Source organism: Emys orbicularis, chromosome 7, assembly GCF_028017835.1.
Source record: "Emys orbicularis isolate rEmyOrb1 chromosome 7, rEmyOrb1.hap1, whole genome shotgun sequence".
Taxonomy (NCBI): Eukaryota; Metazoa; Chordata; order Testudines; family Emydidae; genus Emys; species Emys orbicularis.
Window position 1 is genome coordinate 83,420,200 of NC_088689.1, and position 19,685 is coordinate 83,439,884.

General features: G+C 52.5%; 1 protein-coding gene across 2 annotated transcripts; it reads right to left on the reverse strand.

The window, feature by feature from the left end:
• Nucleotides 1–39: 39 nt before the first annotated feature.
• Nucleotides 40–19,033, reverse strand: BAP1 (BRCA1 associated protein 1). 2 transcript variants are annotated; one of them, XM_065408332.1, is made up of 17 exons: nucleotides 18,951–19,033; nucleotides 15,845–15,874; nucleotides 15,686–15,740; nucleotides 15,080–15,212; nucleotides 13,914–14,033; nucleotides 13,307–13,368; nucleotides 13,074–13,216; nucleotides 11,217–11,295; nucleotides 9,285–9,354; nucleotides 8,629–8,776; nucleotides 8,000–8,184; nucleotides 7,125–7,258; nucleotides 4,834–5,306; nucleotides 4,413–4,573; nucleotides 3,282–3,374; nucleotides 2,499–2,571; nucleotides 40–1,925 (listed from the first exon to the last, which is right to left on the reverse strand). In XM_065408332.1, the coding sequence occupies exons 1-17, from the start codon at nucleotides 18,985–18,987 to the stop codon at nucleotides 1,792–1,794; spliced, it is 2,130 nt and encodes a 709-aa protein (XP_065264404.1). In that variant the 5' UTR covers nucleotides 18,988–19,033; the 3' UTR covers nucleotides 40–1,791. The 2 variants fall into 2 exon arrangements, with proteins under 2 accessions (XP_065264404.1, XP_065264402.1); XM_065408330.1 differs by having other exon boundaries at nucleotides 9,285–9,408.
• Between the last annotated feature and the right edge of the window lie 652 nt (nucleotides 19,034–19,685).

The following is a 19,685-nucleotide window of genomic DNA, read 5'->3' on the forward strand; positions in this document are numbered from 1 at the left end:
CCCAGCCTCTGTTAACCATTCCTTCCCAAAACAGCCATATGCTATGGGACAGCTTTATTCTTTCCAACAGGGCTGCTATTTACAGCATACGGTGTTAGACACAGCCAGAGACCGAGGGCACTCACCCTCAACAGGGACTAGCAGTGGTTTCATTTGACAGTCAAGCTCTGTATAAACTGGGATATTTGGTGAATCCAGTTCTTCCCTGAGGCAGGTCTGCTTCCACCTGCACCACCACCCTTCCCTTGAAACGCCATTAACAGCTTTGGCTGGCCTGGCAGCTAGCCCCCACCTCCTGCAAGGGGAGGTACTCAAGCCCCTGTGTTTCCTTCGAGAGACAAGCCTGAATGCTGCTACTGGAGAGGAGAAACCCCCTTTCAGCAGTGCTCACAGGGTCACTGTGGGGATAGGACTGCCTACCTGTCAGGCTGTGACAGTATAAAAAGGTAACCTGGCCCCCTGTGTGGAAAAACTCTCACCCAGGCAAGCATGAGCCAGACTCCAGCCTTGGGCAGAGGGGAGAGCAGCTGTGGATACTAGCTCCTTGTGGTGCTTCCACCTCGCCTCAGCTGCAGCGCACTGGGGTCTGTTTAGTTTACCTACATGATGGAAATAGACAGAGCAGCAATTCTTCACTCCGGTGATTGGGGCAGAGCTAGCGCTCCACCCCAGCCTCCTTTTAAAACTATTTGCAGGGATCAGCCATTCAAAGGCCCAACATTCCTGCCTGAGAAGAAACACCATGGAAGGGGGGGAGGGGGTTGTTGTGTTTCACTAAGGTTTCCTGCCCAGCTGTTTGTTTTGAGTGGAAGGCCATTAAACAAATGCTGCCTCTGCAACCTTTCCCCCCTGGGGCTGAAGCATGGTGCAGCAAGGGCCTAATCTCAGCATGGAATGACACCATCTCAGGAACTAGAGCTTCCTCCAGCGGCTGCCCTGCCGTGAAGTCACTTAGTCTGAGTGCTGCACCGACTAACTAGCTCCAGCAGTGATCTCCACTGCATCTGGAATCCATGACCAAAGGAGTGTGGGTGGGCCAAGCCAACCCAGCAAGAGAAGGGATAGTGGGTAAGCATGAGAAATCCTACCACACACACCAGGCTCCAACAGAGCAACACACAGTGCTAACCCCCCGAAGGCACGCTCAGAGGTGAGCAGCCCACCATGACTAACACAAGGACAGCAGCAGCTCAGAGGCATGTCACTGCAGCCCAGAGATGGCCATCAGGGAGCCAGCTGTGCTCAGGGACGATGCTGGCAACATTGGTCAGAACCACAAAATAAACAGTTGTGAAATAGAAAATTGATATCAATGTCCCAGAACAGTGTGGAGCTGAAGGCCTGGATACTAGAAACCAGGAGCCATAGCCAGCTGGGGCCAGCGCAGTCACCCACCAGCATCATCATACCGACTCCAGCTGCCTTTCCCTCAGCAGATTGCTGATTTCCATCAGTCCTGGGTTAGAATGCCATGGAGTATGCAGAGCAACCTGGGACACACTTGTCTAGTAGATCCAAGTGTCTCTGTAGCACTGACACTAGAACCTGCCCTTCACTGCTGCAGGGAGTGCCCATTCCCAGACTCCACAGGCTGATAAAATCCAAATTCCATTTGAAACAGTGTGGGCTCCAACACCACTGAGGACATGAGTGGAAAGGACCCAGTCCTTGTTGAGTCCATCTCCCCTGGGCACAGGGCAACTGGTCCAAGTGCTTGTGGATACAAGCACCAGCTAGCATGAGCAATGTGGGCACACGGTTCTGCTCCCCCTCTTGACCACAAGGATGCCACTACTGGCGCTTGGCTTTATATGGACGGGAGCGTTTCCGGCGATCCGGCTTCCTCTGCTTGTGGAGACGCCCAATGCTGACTCCTTGGCGTCTGCGGACAGAGATGTTCTGCTCCACGAGGCTGGCCAGCATTCCTGCAAGAGACAGCAGACAAACCGGAGAACTAGCTCAGAAGAACAAGTCTCTCAGCCACCTTCCAGGGTGGAACGTAGACACCTGACACCACATTGTCCCTAGTGAGTTCATCTAACCTCCTACCTAACCGCCCCAGCCCAGTTTTAGGATTCCCATACCAGCAGCTTAACCGTGACCCTTTTTCTAAGCTGGAGACCCTGGACACTGGCTTCCCAGTTCATTCTAGGACAGAAAGTCCTCAGATCCCAGAGCAAAAGGCCCATGCTTTCCAGGGAGGTGTAGGAATGTCAGCCCCCATGCTTGCTCCCCTGCTCAGGGCCTCTCTACCGGCAAGAGACCATGAGTTAGTCTTGTGTAGTGCGTCTCGAGTGGACCTTTCAATGTGGCAGCAGTGTGCTAGGAACCCCTGCAGAAGCAGCTGATGAGCTCCAGTGAAGTGCAACAACAAGGCAACCCCTCAGCAACTCCCCGTCTTCAGACAGGCAAGTGGGCATGCCGATTCCAAGGGGTTATGAAACCAAGCAGCTCCAAGCCTCCCCACACTTGCATTGCAAGGAAGCAGCCAGCCTCACCTTCCTGAGCCAGCATGGAGATAAAGGTGCAGATGAATTCATCATAGTTGTGGGTTCTTCTCTGGTCATCAATCTGCAAAGAGGTGGAGGAAGAGAAAACTCAAGGTGAATAGCTACTTCCCGGGGCAGTCATCAAACAGAGCCCAGAACCTGATCCGATCCCTAGAGACAGGAGCCTGGGGTCACCTCTTGGCTGGTTTGGGTTCTAAGCTAAGTCCACAATGGATCTGAAAGCAACACCCCAAACCCAGCTCCTGGCTACTGCCTGTATTGATGCGCTCAGACAGGAGGGATCAGGGAAAAACACAGTTAAGGTGGCCAGATCCAAGGGCAAAGGGTATCTAAAGTGGATTGTCAGGCAAGGAAAGATTTGCCCCAGTTCTGTTTTGCAGACCTACACAATAAGCCATGTGCCCTCAGGGAAGTGCAGTACAGATCAGAACTAACTGAGTGGGGAGAGTGGAGGAATTCTGCTACGCAGCCAGGCAAGCCCAGCACTTTTCCTGCAGGTTTCTGCCTCAGTTCAGCTGCGCTGCTCACTCAGCGTCCCCAAAATTTTTAATGCTGCTTAGGCAGTTTGTTTGTCCTGACCAGGCTTTGTCATCTCGGGACAGGAAGCCTTCCTAGATGGAAGGAGAGGGCTGGTAGAGACCATTCCTTCCTCTCCCCAGGCCTTACCTAAAGAAGTCTCTCCCTGTATGCCCAGAGCGAAGGGCATGTCCCCTGGGGCTATAGCTTGGTTTAGCCTCCTAAGGGATCCAAATAAGCAATCAGCCAGCACACCTTGAATTTTTTCCTCTTCTCCACCTCCTCCTTCAGGCAGGCCTCATAGTTCACAATCTCGGCTTCCACGCACTTCAGCAGCGCCAGCAGCTCCTGGAAGAGCCGAGCAGAGGGAACATGAACCACCCTGTCCCTGCTGCAGCTCAGTGCCAGGGAGAGGGTGCAGGGAAGACCCCCTGTAATGCCTGAGCCCAGCAGCCTTCCTAGATCAGTACAACTGGTGCACCAGCCAAGCAGCTCCAAGTCACGTTGCCCCAAGCAGTGGGAAATGCAGGCATGGGGGCTGTTGGCACAGCAAGGCGTGCCGATATCAAGCCCTGTGTTACAACTAACAGAGGGAAAGGGCTCCTCTCACAAGCCACAAGGCTTTGCTGGACAGCAGCATTAGAAGCAGTTCTAAGGGACCGATGAAGTTCCATTTAACTGCAATAGAGTTTGGGACTGCCAAGAGCCCAGGGAGTCAGCGTGGTGGATCTCGCATGGAAAGTCCCAGCATGTCAGGGCCTGATGAGCAAGAGCACAGCACAGATGCCAGGATGGCTCAAGGCACTGGCACCAGCACACACAGCTTTTCTCCTCTAGGAGGGGCAGTAAGCAGCCATCAGCCATTTGGGGCACTGTATAAAATGAGATGGTGGACTCGGCCCAGTTCCTAGCGGACACGTGTCCCTGTGACGAAGCGAGTGGCAAAGCCCGGCCTGCCCTCCCATTCCCAGAGATGGACAGCAGCACCTCAGGAGGGCAGGGTGGGGTAGCTGTGCTAGTGCTGCTAGCTCGGGAGATAAACGGGCTCAGCGGCCATGGCTCGCAGGCCAGCACCTTTCACCAGTACCAAATTCCCTACAATCTAAGGGAATAAAGGTGGCAAGGCTGGTGGACTGAGAGATTGGGGTTAAAGCACGGGCAGGCTACAGGCAGGAGCTTCCACAGAGACCAAACTGCAAGGAGCAGGTTGTAAAGAAACCTGACTCCTGGCACCCAATGGTTAATCCAATGACTGCACTTGCTACCTGCCCGCGGAAACCAGCTCCTGAGGCCTCTGGCAGAGAGGCTGTGCCCCCAGCCGCTAAAGCAGGACCCTGGCTCTGTGGATCTGCTGCCTCGCTCAGGGAAGAACGACAGGACACTCACTTTGGGAGAATACTTCTCCCCGCAAGGGTGATCGCTGGGCCTGCAGAGAGCAACCTTCTCTTTGCTGTCACTTGGCTCGCTTGCCTCCTTCTCGTCCATTCTGACAGCAGATTGGGCCTCTTCTCTTTGCTTGCTGGAGAGAGGGGAGCTTTTCCCATCGTCTGGGCACACCAGGAAAGAAAGAGTTAGGTACTGTGGCCAGGTGCTAACACTTGCTCCCTGCGCCAATGGACATGCTCCCCCCCACCTCGGCATCCAGATAGAAGCAACATTCCATCCCTTCCCTGGTCGTCTCAGGGCCCAGCATCCCACCCTCTCACCCATGGCAGAACCGAGGTCTTTCCCTTCAGCCTACTGCCTTGGGAGAGCCCTGGGTCCCCCATCTCCCACCCAGAATGACTGGTCCTTCCCCACCACCTACCTGTGATGGCAAGAGGGCAGAACACCCCTTCCTCGGTGAGGCACAGCAGGCCAGTGCTGATGATAGGCCCCAGGTCCCTCACGGCCCGGTTGTACCGCATGCAGTCCACACGCAGCAGGCTGTCCTCCTCCCCAAAGAGCACCTTGGAGATGTGGGAGGTGACGGGGCTGGAGGGCCGGGTAGGGTTAGCCGAGCGGATGGGGGAGCGCAGCGGGGAGTTGAAGGCGCTGCCGATCTCCGAGGCAGTGTCCGTGCTCTCGTTGCTGGGCGTGGGGGAGGGCTGTGAATGGGCAACCACGGCTACGGTGGCGCCCCCGCTCCCGGTCTTGATGGAGAGGGGGATGGAAAGATCCTTCTGGGACTCCTTGAGCTTTTCCGCCAGAACGTTGATGGTGTTGGGCTGGAGGATGGAGAGCTGGCTGTCTGCTGCCCCGGCCACAAGCTCCTGCTTCCCCTGCCCCTTCCTCTTATACCTGCCCAAGGACGCAGAACAGGAGATCAAGCACAGGTGACAGCACGTATGGGGAGGGAAGCTGCAGGCGGCACCAGGTCTGGCACCCCAACAGCTGGGGAAGGCCGACATGTTACAGTCCCTAGCACTCACAGGCAATTAGCTAGGACACAGAATACAGAAGCAATGCTTGAAGCACCTCCAGGAGTTCAGATCACTCCGAGCCTGGCCCAATGGAACACGGCAAGCCGGGGAAATGGGGAACAGCTCATGTGACTGGAAAGGTCAGTCAGTGCTTTGCCCCGCACAGCCGAGGGCTTCCCAAAGGCACAGACTGATCAGCTCAGCCTTCATGCTCTAGCGCGTCCGACGTGGGAACAGGAGTGTTAGCAGCTCAGGGTAGGGACCTACTCAGCACCCAGCGCTCTAGAAATAATGACAGTGGCAGTGTGGACTCACACACAGAAGGCCTGGTCTACACTAGGAAATTAGGTTGGTCTACCGATGTGAAAAATCCACACCCTGGGCGACGCAGTTAAACCAACTAACCCCCAGTGTAACCAGCGTTAGGTTGACGAGAGAACCCCTCCCGTCAGTGTAGGTAGTGTCTACACTGAAGCGCTATTTTAAGCGTAGACAAGGCCAGAGTCTGTTTTTTCACTTTTCCCTCTCTAGGGAGGCATCACTGAACCGCAATGCAATGGGCCAATCACAATGTCATTCCATCTCATTTACAGCGTCACCGGTTTGGAACTCACCATAAGCCATTTCCACCATGCAAATAACACTTCACACTTCTCTGCTCCCTTCCCTCTGAGGATCTCAAAGCCCTCCACAAACTCATGGATTTAGCCTCCCGACACCTTTCAAAGCCACCATCCGGATTGCATGGATGGGGCCAAACGCAAAGATTTCAAAGCCATCCACTAATTCCGAGTGCTCACCTTGTCACCTCAGTTCTCAGAGGGGCTGGACACCTGCACTTGTTGCTGACAACAATGGGAGCCGTGGGGGCTCCCAGGCCTGATAGACAAGCTCCGGGGTCCTGATTCAGAATGGGAGCATTTCACACCCACTGGGCATTGGGGTAAGTGACTGTTCAAGATGAAGGGCAGTGGGGAACCAGGGCTTATGTGCCTCAAGTTGGGCACCCAAAATTAATTGAGCCTTGAAAATTTGTACGTAAACCATTTGCCTCAGGCCACAATGATACGTCCCCCTGCCTCTCAGTCTTGCGTTTAAACCACAAGATCATCCTTCCCCTACACATTCCTAAAACTGATCATCATTCAAGCACAGCACTAGCCTCCTTTACCACCACCAAGATCCAAGTAAGAGCGCTAGTCCCCACCCCGCCACGCTCCTCTGGTCCTCTTTCGCTTTCCCTCCCCCGCCACAGTCCCCCAAGAGCGCAGCACGCTGTAGGAGCTGGTATGAGCCGACTCAGGGAGGCATACTTGGAGATAAGCCCCAGCAAGGTGTGGCTTAAGCACAGACTAGTTGAAGAGATCAACTGACCACGGCTGGATGAATATCCAGCAGGGCCTCTTTCGCCAGCCAGTCTGTGCTCAGGACACACACACACACCCCGCCCCGCAAGCACTCCATCTGCCAGGGCTGCCTTCGCATCCAGCCAACACAGGGGATCTCGGTTGGCTGGAGCGACTGCTCACCTAAATGGTAAAACACTTCCCTGGGGCATCCTCCGCCTCACTCGTCTACACTAGGGAACTCAAGGGTCTGGGGGGAAAAGCTCGCCCCCTGCTGGGGGCACACTCTGTTTAAGCGAAAGCAAGGCCTTACGGTCCCAGCAGCCTGAGATCTCAGCTCCATCCATTACCTGATGGCAGGGGCAGTGTTACAAACTTCCTCCTCCTCCTCATCGTCATAGTCATCCTCATCATCGGAGTAGTGCTGGTGCTGGCGGACCGGAACCCGGCTACGGCCCACTCCCGCTGCAAGGTCCTCCTCTTCCTGCAAAATACACCCACTCACTGCCTGAAAGGCCCATCCTGGGCAGGGGACCACATGCAGTCAGCCCTCCTTGGAAATGGGGCAAAGACACTTCAACGCAGGCCTGAGGCTGGCTGCGCCACATCCCTAACCGCAGCCCAGGAGTAGCCCCTTTCTCGGGGAAGGGATTCAGAGATTCAATCCTGGGCACACGCACACACACGCTGACCAGATTCTCCCTGGGGCACTTCTAGGTCCAGCCAAACATGATCTCAACATAGAACTGAACCCATCAAAGCTCAGGAACAAAAATCCCAGGGCTCAGTGCTTTGGCCTCTATTTCCCCACAGAAACAAAGTGAAACAAACGTGCCTAGAGCATGGTTTATCTGGTCATGTAAATCCAGAACAGGCTAAAAACCCAGCAATGCATCCCCAGAGGGGACAGCATGAGAGATACCTTTTAACAGATCAGTGGAAACAGAGCGCGCCCGACTCCATTTGTGTCTTGTTCTCTCTGGCGTATATAACCTGGCTCTGCCTGTATTCGTTCATAAGGAACTGTGGAAGAGCTACAAACCTCCAGCCAGACCTGGGGCTCTATGGGACCTGACCCCGCACTCTGGTGGAGTCAGTTGCTGGATCCAGAGGGGCAGAAAGTTTCACCAAAACTTCATTCATGAGGCTTAAGAGGCACAGCCTAGAACAGTGGCTTTCTCCGGCCTGCAGCCCCCAATGGGAAGAAAGGCCAGACCTCACGTACCTGCATGGGCGACTTGGCGTAGTTGTGGTTATCCAAGAAGGCTGGGAGTCTCTGCACAATGGGATTGGGGTTTGCGGGAGCACCGTTGATGCAGCTACCAGATGGCTTTGTTACCAGTTTGGATTTGTTGGGCAGGCTCTGTGTGGAGGCAGGGTGGCCCTGGCCAGTAGAGTCCTCAGTGCTCTCTGTAACACACACACACCCTACATCAAAGAGAAGCTTTTCCCGATGGACTCAAGCTCCTTTGATTCTAGATGCTCTACTTAACCTCTTTCCTGCCCCACAACAGCAGTTGAGCTTTTGTGCCCCTCTCCAGCCCAATACACTGCCAAGAGCAATAATAAGCATGGCGTAAGTTCTGCCTTTCTCAAATTCTGTAGCTGCATCCCTACCAGCGGCAGGGCACAGGCCAGCAAATGGGGGGGGGGGGGTATAGACCAGAGTAAATCCATGCCCCGAGGCCCTGGGACAGCATGCACAGCTGTATTTGGGAGCAGAACAATCAAGGCCAAGCCAGCACTGCTCCACCCTATTCCATGGAGGGACCCCGGACTCCAGAGTCAAGTTATCAAGCCACAGCTGGGTGCCTTTGCGCCAGGACTATCATCCCGGCAGAGTGAGTCCCATACCTGGGTGTGAACTCTCCGGGGCCAGCTGTGCTCTGCTCGTCTCCAGTGCCAGACACGCCTTGCTGCTGGCCGGCTTGGACTCCTCGGCCAGCTGAGACTCCTGGGACTTTTGGGTCTGAATCAGCTCCGGCTGAGTTACCCGGATAAGCTTGAAAGCAAAAGACAATCTGCACCTGACTGTTGAACCGGATGCTTCTCATAACCAGTCACGCAAGTCACAGGGCTATGGGAGGGAAGCAGATGAACCCGCACTGCTGAGCCAACTTCCCAGCACCCACGTGCAGCCAGGAAAGGAAGTAGAATCAGCTGGTCACTTGCCCTGCTGGAATGCCACCGGGTTAGAAGTGATCGACCACTGGGCTAAATGGTCAATAGAGCAAAGCCTGGGAAATGCAGGGCATGGAACTGAAAGCCTATGCAGGGAAAGCAGCCACATGAGACTACACTGAGCTCAGCTACAGGATGGAGGCATAGAGCATGGTACCAACCACAGGCAAAGGGCGACTGAAGGTGCTCCTCCCACATGTCCTAGGAGCCAAGCTCCCCACAGGCTGGAGTGAGAGAGAAAGCAGGGCCGGGCAGTGCCTGGAGAAGCCAGAAATTACAGGCTGATGGTAAACCCAGCTCATTCGTTCAGCTAGCTCACCCATTCCTACCTGCTGCAGGGCCTCCAGTACAGTCTGCCTGTTCATCTTCAGGATGTGCAGCTTAGATTCGTATTTCATCCTCCGGTCGGGCACCACCGCCATGAGGTTGAAACGGATGTCATGGTACGGCTCCCTGAGGCAAACCACACCCAGCACGTTAGCCTTGGCTCAGCCAGAGGAAGGAGCTGCCCCAACAAACCGCTGATGGGTGTTTGGATGCCACCAGAACGCAACAGCAGGTCCCAGGCAGCAATGCAGGTTAAACCAATATACTCATGGTCCACACAGCATTCCATGAGGCAATAAAACAGCTTCACAGCACCCAGAAAAACAGCGTGCCGTTAACTTAGTCTCAGTGTAAGAAGACACACGGTCATGCACATTACGTGACTTTTACGCCACATGCTGAAGACCTTCCTCCATTTGTACTCCCCTATAAATGGGGCACAAGGAACCCAACTGGCCGAGCAGGGCTCCAACTGTGTGGCTAGCTGGGGAGGAGATTCCTTAGCCAATTGGCAGGGCTGTATGTTGTCATTGAGTATTTGGGAACAAATTGATGATTTCAAGTCAGATAAGTCACAGGTTGCCTCATCTGTGCTTCACAACATGGCCCCTGCAGGTACATCCTTACTGCACTGCAGGGGTGGGAACCTGGGGCTGTTACTTTCAGAGGGCCGGCTGCGGGGCAATCAAAACTCACCTTGTACGGAGGACAAAACCCTACCAAACTTTGACCACCACAGTTTGGGTCACAGAAGTTGTGACTAGGAGGGAAGGGACATTCTTACACTTGGGAGTAAGGTTCATTGCCTGCCTCTGCTATGGATTTCTAGTATCACCTTAAGCCAAGTCACTTCACCTCTCCACACTATTGCGGTTCCCCTCCTGAAAGTGGGGACCCCCTTCCCTCCGCCCCGAGGCGCTGGGAAGCGTCAGACACTACCCTGGACAGGATCACGTAAGGCCCGAGGTAGGTAGTTACAAAGCCATAACAATTCATCCAAGCAGCAGCCCATTGGGAAGAATGGAAAGCACTCATGCTGCATGGTGGCACAGCACACCCACAGGCTGCTGCAGAACTTGTGAGGTTTGGGTTACTTGGTCCCACCTCCTGAGCCACACAGCAGCCAGGGCACTCCTTCATTAGCCCAGAGGCCTCTCCTAAGGCAGATGGTAATGGAGGGAAGGCCAGCCTCCATTCATTCTTGCCACAGACACTTCTGGGAGAACAGTGGTTTCTTGTTCCCAAGATGGGCGTCAGAATATTCACTTCAGGGGTCCCTCATTCACAAGGAAGTGCTCTGACACCACATCAGACGATCATTGTCTGTCCTACAGCAGTCAGGGACGAGGAGCCCGCCAGGACATTCCCACAAGTGGAAACCCAGTGGCTGCTAAACCACGTTCTGAGTAACCGAGAGCATAAGTTACACAGACATTTGGGCCCTCACGCTGCAGCATTTGTGGGTGCTCTGAGATCACAGCTGAGCCCCTCTGCAGACTTCCTAAGAGGCCCAATTCAACAACAACAGGGTCAAGCAAAAGCCACATAACTGGTCTCCAATGTTGCTATGACTAGGGATCTGTGCAAGTGAAGATCCACCGTTACCATCCCTTCTCCTGCATTCTGATTGGCTGCATAGCTATTCGGAGAAACATCATGTTGCAATGAGAGAACATTTCCCTGCCTCTTCAGACAACTAGTCAGATTGCAGAAGAGACAAAACAAGTTAATAGGATTCATGGCCTACACACATGTGAAGCGTCTCACGCTCCTATGGCATGGAGTAACCCTCTCCCCTCTATGTGGGGCCCAGTAATCCAGGTCTGAAAAGTTTGCTATTTGCTAAAATGCACCCCTGAGCTGTCACGCTGTAAAACAAACACCGAGGTGTGTCGAGGGAAAGCCCACCCCCCTGAGCTCATCTGGGCATTTACCCTGCTGTGGCCAGGCCAATTCGCTCCATGATCACCCTCCTGGCTTTGTCTGTCCACTCTTCATCCTCAGCCCAAGGCCCTGGGAAAACAAGAGAAAGCAAGTTAGTAAAGCAGGCCAAGACCCCCAACTCAGACTGGACCAGCACAGCAGCTAGGCCGCTTGGGTCCAGCAATCCACATAGATGAGCAGCATCTTCTGAATAGTCAGTTCCATCAGCAAGTCACGCCAGGGATGGGGACCCACTTCCGTCTCTAAGACAATATCAATCCTGCCTTGGGCTCACTTTACCCAGTCTAAGCAACAGGGGCTCAATTCTGGTGTGTACTGCGTACGGCTATATACAGCACATCATCCCCTGCTCTGCCCTCCCACAACAGTTGGGGCTGGGATTTGTGCTGGTGAGCCAGAGATGCAAACAAGACACACTTAGAGCATGCTTGCCATTCACAGGATAGATTGCACACCAGTCCTTCTGCCAGGAGATTCCCTCCCTTGTAACCTTGCTCTAGCTGAAGAGTGCAGAGGTAGTTACGATTTCCTGGATGGGAACAAGTCTGGAGTCAAAAAGCCCAAAGCTTGACCCATCGAAAGGAAACAGATTTAGATCCTCACAACATAAGAACATCCATACTGAGTCAGACCAAAGGTCTATCTAGCCCAGTATCCGGTCTTCTGACAGTGGCCAATGCCAGGTCCCCAGAGGGAATGACCAGAACAGGTAATCATCATGTGATCCAGCCCCTGTCGCCCACTCCCAGCTTCTGGCAAACAGAGGCAAGGGACACTATCCCTACCCATCCTGGCTAATAGCCTTTGATGGACCTATCCTCCATGAACTTATCTAGTTCTCTTTTTTGAACCCTGTTAGTCTTGGCCTTCACAACATCATCTTCACAACTGTGCGCTGTGTGAAGAAATAATTCCTTTTGTTTGTTTTAAACCTGCTGCCTATTAATTTAATTTGGTGACCCCTAGTTCTTGTGTTACAAGAAGGAGTAATTTATTTATTTACTTTCTCCACACCAGTCATGATTTTATAGATCTCTATTGATTTTATAGATCCCCCCCTTAGTCATCTCTTTTCCAAGCTGAAAAGTCCCAGTCTTATTAATCTCTCCTCACATGGAAGCTGTTCCATACCCCTAATCATTTTTGTTGCCCTTTTCTGAACTTTTTTCCAATATATCTTTTTGGAGATGGGGCGACCACATCTGCACGCAGTATTCAAGATGTGGACACACCATGGATTTATATACATGCAATATGATATTTTTTGTGTTATTATCTATTCCTTTCTTAATGATTCCCAACCTTCGGTTCGCTTTTTTGACTGTTGCTGCACATTGAGTGGATGTTTTCAGATAACTATCCACGACTCCAAGATCTCTTGAGTGGTAACAGCTAATTTAGACCCCATCGTTTTATATGTATAGTTGGGATTATGTTTTCCAGTGTGCATTACTTTGCATTTATCAACATTGACTTTTATCTGCCATTTTGTTGCCCAGTCACCCAGTATTGTGGAATCCCTTTGTAACTTTTCACAGTCTGCTTTGGACTTAATTATCTTGAGTAGTTTTGTAGCATCTGCAAATTTTGCTACTTCACTGTTTACCCCTTTTTCCAGATCATTGAGGAATATGTTGACTAGGACTGGGCCCAGTGCCAGAGGGAGATGCCCATCAGGAAGGTCAATTCAATGAGCCTAATGAGATGTCAGGTGTGATGCAAGTGGTCACTGTATGTGCTCCAGCAACGTCAAGGAAACATACACAGCAAGTGTCATGTCCTGGGGTCACACACAGGCGAGGTCTTTTCTAGACATCCCTGTGGCTGTGGGTGCTGGGGCTCCTTACCATGGTCGATGGGATAGACCTTCAGCCCGTCCAGCTCGAAGAGCCGCCCCTTGATGGGAACGTAACTGACGAAGTGAAAAGCCTCCATGGTCCGCACAGCGCTGATTCCATTCTGCTTTTCGGGCAGGTGCCGAGGCTCTGGCCTGCAAAGGCAATACATCCGAGAGGTCAACGCAGCAGCAGCAACCGCCCTTCCCCCAGGAAGCAGAGCTGCTGGGGACACCCACACTCACCTGGCATGGCTGTTATGGGCCTTGGCCAGCTCCGGAGCATTCCCAATAGCATAGCCTTTACTCTGCAAAAAGCAAAGGGAGATTATAAAAACCCCTGAGGTGGAGTGACGCGATAGCTGGAATCCCTCAACTCAGCACCTCTAATCCATGTCTCTGGAAACGCCTCCCTCATCTGTGGGCACCTCATTAACAGATTTACACAGGGCTTTACAAGAATGGATCATGACCTGGAGAGACAAACCCAAGGTAAAGACATAGTACCAGTTCCAGAGGAGGCGGCCAAGGGCATTACTGTGGGGAAGGAAGGAGGAAGTGCTTGAAGAGGTGGGTGCTTGGCTAGAGGGTATGGAGAATATTCCAGACCTAGGGGACAGCACAGAGCTAGGCAAGAGCAAAGGAGATAGACTAAGGGGGAAGTAAGGAGAAAGGATTAGGAAGAACGTAAGACCAAAGGGGGAGGAATGAGACCAGAAGCTTGGGTGAGGGCATGACTACCTAAGGAGCCATCCCTTTACAAAAACCTCACAGGAAAGGAGCAGGGTCCCCACAGCAAGACGCATCCCTCAGATGCTCCCCCAAAGCCCCACCGCCACAGGCCACCCCATACCTCTGGGCTGAACCCCTTGGTGAAATCCTTCATGCGACTCAGCGTCGGCCCCAGGTCCACATTGCTGCAGTTCAGGAGGACACTCAACAAGGCATGGGTGGCACAGGAATTGGGAATCAGCTAAAGGGCAAATTTAAGGTCAAGTTAAACAACAGAAACAGGATGATACTTCAGCATCACCACCTGGGAGTTACTCAGCACCCTGCAGTAACTGGTGCTGAAAAATAGCACAACAGCTGCCTGGAGCACTAAATTGACCAACACAACCCCTGTCCCCAGGTCAGTGTCCCCAGGTCAATCACACCATACCCCTGTGAGCAGCTGTTCAAGGCAAAGGCAAAGGCCAGGCCTCGTGCAGATTGACTGGACCTCTGTTGTAACAGCTGACTTGGATTCCCTCAACCCTTCCAGCCTGCTGCAAGGTCCCAGAGCGGACAAGGGAAGAAGCTAGACATACAGCCATTTAATAAAGTTTACGGAAAACATGGCACCATGGGAGAATGCAGTTCCAGAACATTTGAGGGCTGGAGTTGCACTCATTTAAGCGTCCTTCTCCCAAAATGCTGTGAACCCCCCGATTCACCTCCAGCATGGGACTATACCAAACACATCAGTCGATGCTCTGCAAGATCACAATGCTGGCTAAACTCCTGATCCCTTTCTCCAGAGCAGGCTGCACGCCTTGTGCACTCAGCACAGCACTCTGGGCTCCAAAGAAATGCTAGATCCCAAGCAAGTCCTCTGGCCTTTCCTACCAGCCATGTGTTAAGGAGTGATCCAGGGAAAGTGTTAGTTTCACATATCCCCACTGTTCAGGACTCCCAAATCTCCCAATCTCTGTTGTTCAGTCCCCATTTCCAACTGCCCCTCAGATAGCTGCTGCCTTCATTATGTCCCAAAATACACCTGGGTGACTAATATAAAAGCCAAACCTAAGCTGGGACAAGGACTCCTGATCAGCGATAGGCTAAGTGTACAATCCCCACAGAACCATGCTTTCTACCAACCGGGGTAACTACTCTATACCTATTGACCATTCCTTCCCAAGTCTTCCACATTTTGGGTAGCTACAGATTATACCAACGCATGAAAGAGTCCTCACTGCCCACTCTCCCGCAGCGGCGTCCAGAGAGACACGCCTCGCCCTCCACTCCCAGCCAACCTACCTGATGAGCAAAGAACATATTATTGACGATGTCATCATCAATCACCGATGTCTCGTCCACCAAGGTGGAGACCTTCCGGCGGGACCGGCGCTCTTCGATCCATTTGAAGAGGAAGATGAACCCGTACACTGGGCTGGCAGGGAAAGAAATGCAATGGGGGTGGAGTTAGCAGCTGACCAGTTTAGAAGGGTTTCCATCAACATGAACTGTGCCGCTCCAGTCAGTCAAGCGCCAGAGGCGTTTTCAGTTTAAACCACAATTTGTGGGAAGAAAAAAGGAGGAACTCGCGGGCCGCAGAAAACAACCCCGCGGGCCGCATGCAGCCCCCGGGCCGCATGTTTGAGACCCCTGCTGTAGACCATGCTGGTGCGAACTAAAAGCTCTCTAGTACATGTTAACTTCATACTGAACAGCACTGCATGAATGTGAAATAGGGAACTTTTAGTGCGCAGTAGGGTCTACAAAACCAATTAATGCCAACTTATTAGTGCCTTTAGAAATCACACCCTCGTAGTCCGTGTTACTACTCTGCGTAGACATGCCCTGAGAAGTTTTTGCTTGATGAAATCTACTTCAGCAAGTCGTGCTGCTGAGTGAGTAACTTACCCCTGGCATTTGCTTTGTAGATCATAGATCTCCTCAACCTGCACCCCTTTAACTCCTACAAAAAAAGAGAGCAGGAATCAGTGCGACGAGACCAGCAGAAGGGAGCCAGAGCCCATGTCACAGATGAAACCCATCTTGCAGAAAAGCTCTCGTACTCACCAAAATCCTCTACTAACAGGGTGAAGAGACCTGAAGAGGAACAAAACAGAGAGATTACTTCTGGCTGCGAAGTTCATGCTGCTACATGAAAGGCAGACAGAGAATCTTCTGCCCCTTACCTCTGACTAGTGCTGTAGGGCTCCCATGGCAAATTTTGAAGGAAACTATAAGTTTGGAATTGTGATTAAAAATAATGCACCACAACAAGATTTGCTCCTGACCTGGACACTGCCCCATAGTTCTTACCCGAGTGGTTTCCTGGCTCATGCTGCCTGAATAGAGATTTTTTAAAATATTTTGGGTTTAACATTTTTAGGAGACCTTCTTCCCAGCCTGATCTTCCTGCTCAGCCCTGGTGGAGAGGATACCTACACATCAAGGTATTGACGAAAATGATTGATGAAACAAAAATGATTAGGGGGCTGGGGCACATGACTTACGAGGAGGGGCTGAGGGAACTGGGGTTATTTAGTCTGCAAGAGAGAAGAGTGAGGGGGGATTTGATAGCTGCTTTCAACTACCTGAAGGGGGGTTCCAAAGAGGATAGAGCTCGGCTGTTTTCAGTGGTGGCAGATGACAGAACAAGAAGCAATGGTCTCAAGTTGCAGTGGGGGAGGTCTAGGATGGATATTAGGAAACACTAATAGGAAGCACTGGAATGGGTTACCTAGGGAGGTAGTGGAATCTCCATCTTTAGAGGTTTTTAAGGTCCAGCTTGACAAAGCCCTGACTGGGATGATTTAGTTGGTGTTGGTCCTGCTCTGAGCAGCGGATTGGACTAGATGACCTCCTGAGGTCTCTTCCAACCCTAATATTCTATGATTGACCCACTACTGCCACCAAACTATCTAGGAAGTGATATGAGTCCATCATACTAGGAGCCTCCCAAGCATTTAAAAAGAGAAGTCATCTCGCTTTCTTCCCATCAGTAGGAGGAGGAGCTTAATTTGTTTATAGGATATTTTATTTATTTATTTATGTTTGTATGAAAGTAGAAGAATAACTTATTACAGGAAAGCTAGATCAAAGAAATTAGTTTGCCATTTAGATCTGAGAGCTGTGAAACATGTCTTCATTCTTCTCTCTTGTGGGAGTGAGTACCATAAGCTAGGTCCAGCTGGTAGAAAACTTGTTTCCCACATGTACAAGATGAGAGACACTATCCTGGAATGCAATGAGACCAAGACTGTGGTAAACAGCCAACCAAACATGAGTTGCCAGTGTGATGCTGTAGCTAAGAAGGCTAACATGAACCTCAGGTGTTTAAGCAGGGGGAAGATCAAGTAGATGTAGGGAGGTGGTTCTGTATATGACAGCAGAGAGACCATTCATGGACTACTATGTACTGGAAAGAGTTCAGAGAAGAACGATTCAAGGACCAACAAGTAATAGAATTGAAGTCCATATACAAATGCGATGTCCTAGCCTAATAAAAGGATTCTCTCCTTGAAACCACAGAGATAAAAGTTATGGTATATCAATTACAACAACGCTCATCAGAGCACACAATATAAAAGATGCACTCTACACCACAGCCTCAGGTTTATTTGCAGGGCAATATTTGCATGTCTCTGTCCAACAACAGGACAGGAGCCAAGACTTAGAGGGTTTTGGTCTATATATAAACAGCGCTCAGGGCTAGACAGAGCTATAAGAGCAAAACTGAGCTAAGAATCCCCCAGTTTCTGTAACTCAGCCCTGAGGAATGCAAGCCCTGGAGCGCACGGGGGGCCTTTCTCCTCATAGACTCTAAGTGTATGTCTACACTGCAGCTGGGCAGGGTAATTCCCAGCTCAGCTAGACATACACACACGGGCTAGCCAGTCGAGTACATACCTAAAACCTTGAATGGATTGTATTTAGGCAGCTAGCCCAAGCCGCCACCAGTGCTGCCGCAGCCACACAGCAGTTTTTAGCACACTAGCTTGATCCGAATTACACCTCCCAGCTGCAGTGTAGACGGACGCATAGAATTTACGGCCATAGGAGACCATCTAGTCTGACCACCTTTTGAGGGTGCCACAACGCTCGATATCTTACGTTTCCCAGGCTGTCTTCAAGAACATGTAGTACAATGCTAGGGATCAATGTAGGCAGATGAGGCTAGTTTTGACTTCACAAGTTTTGCTTCTGATTTATCTGCAACCTCTAAAATCACTTTCATTTCACTTCATGCATTCAGCAGTTACTTCAGCATCCATCGAAGAGAACTGGCCTACCATCCTGGTTGATCCAGGGACAGGAGCTTTTTAGATTAGAAGTTCTGAAGGGAAGCTACCAGTACAGGGCACGTAACTCAAAGCAAATGGCCTGAAGACCCCAAGTTCCCTCTCCATCCTCCCAAGAATCCACGGTGGGGAGGAAGAATAGTGTTGAGTCACAGCAAAGTAATCATGCAGCTGATACAATACATGATGATGATGAATTGAAAGGATACCCTAACTTAGACCACATCTGCACTGCCACTTATGTTGGCATAACTTTTGTCGCTCAGGGGTGTGAACAATTTAGTGACATAAGTTACGCTGACCTAAGTGCTGGTGTGGATACATATGATTGCCCAGGGCGAGTATAATTTTATCACAACACAGAACAGCGGGGAATCCCCTCGGTGTTCACAGCCTGATAGTTCACTCATACACCTACCGTCCTGAGCCATCTAAAGATGTCTGGATCAACGGTGAGTTTGAATACTGGTCCCATGCTACCCTCCATTTCTGAGAGCCCATCTCTCAGCCTCGGCTAGGAGCTATTTTCTGGACACCCCCGAGAGCTGTTACTGTGTGCACGTAGGAGTCTATCAGCGATGCCCAGGGACATCACCAGCCTAAAAACTGAGGCTGGGAGGCCAATATCATGGGATTAACGAGAGAGGGGCCCAGGCAATCGGGGCTTCAGCCCTTTTCTTTAACTGTCTCACTGGCTCCTATCCCGTTTTGGGGAAAGTTGCTCATACCACACACCCTGCTTTACCCAGTCCCCCCCCTTGTCTAGCCCCATAAGCCCCCCTCCCCTATGGATCTCCATGGCCCTCCCCCCACAACCCCTGTGCTCCCCCACAACCCCCCTCGCTTTCCCCCCATAGTCCTGCCCTCCCCCGCCTCACCGGGGTCGCTCTCCAGCTCCAGCCAGCCCTTATTCATCGTCCCCCGGGCCGGGCCTCAGCCAGCGCCATGTCCGGCCCCTCCCCCCTCCGCTGCCCGGACGTTCGGGCCCCACAAGCCCATCCGCCTCCGGCCACGCCCCCAGCCCCATACGTCATCGCGGCGCGACCCATAGCGCAGGCGTCCGGAGAGAGGAAGGGGCGGGAGATAAGTCCCGGCCGCGGCTGTCAGGCCGACGGCAGCATGAGATAAGTCTCGGGGGTGCAGGGGCTTCGCCAGGCCCCCATCTCCGGGCGCATGGCGCCAGCGGCGGGTCCCCTATCGGGAGGCGCGGAAAAGGCCGGGGTCACCCCGCCTCTCTCCCCCGCCAGCCCATGGTGTGGGTTCCCGAGTCCAGCCAGGGGCCAGCCTGCCCCTGTCCTGCCCCTCAAGAGCCCGATGTCCCGCCGCGCTGCGCGCTCGCCCCGCACCTAGCTTCTGAAAATCGGGCCCTGGGAAAGCGCAGGCTTCAGAGCGCGGTGCCCAGCAGCTCCCACCGCGGCGCTGACGGCCAGAGCCTCCCCAGTGCTGGGCACGGCGCTTGCCAATTTGCCATCCCAACGCCCCCCCTTTACCTGAATGGGAGACCGGCTCTTCTGAAAATCGCACCCTGATCTCCGCCGGGCAGAGGGGGGCTGAGAACTGGAACCTGGGCGCGGGCAGGCAGTTAAAGCCAGGGGACGCTCATCGCTGCCCAG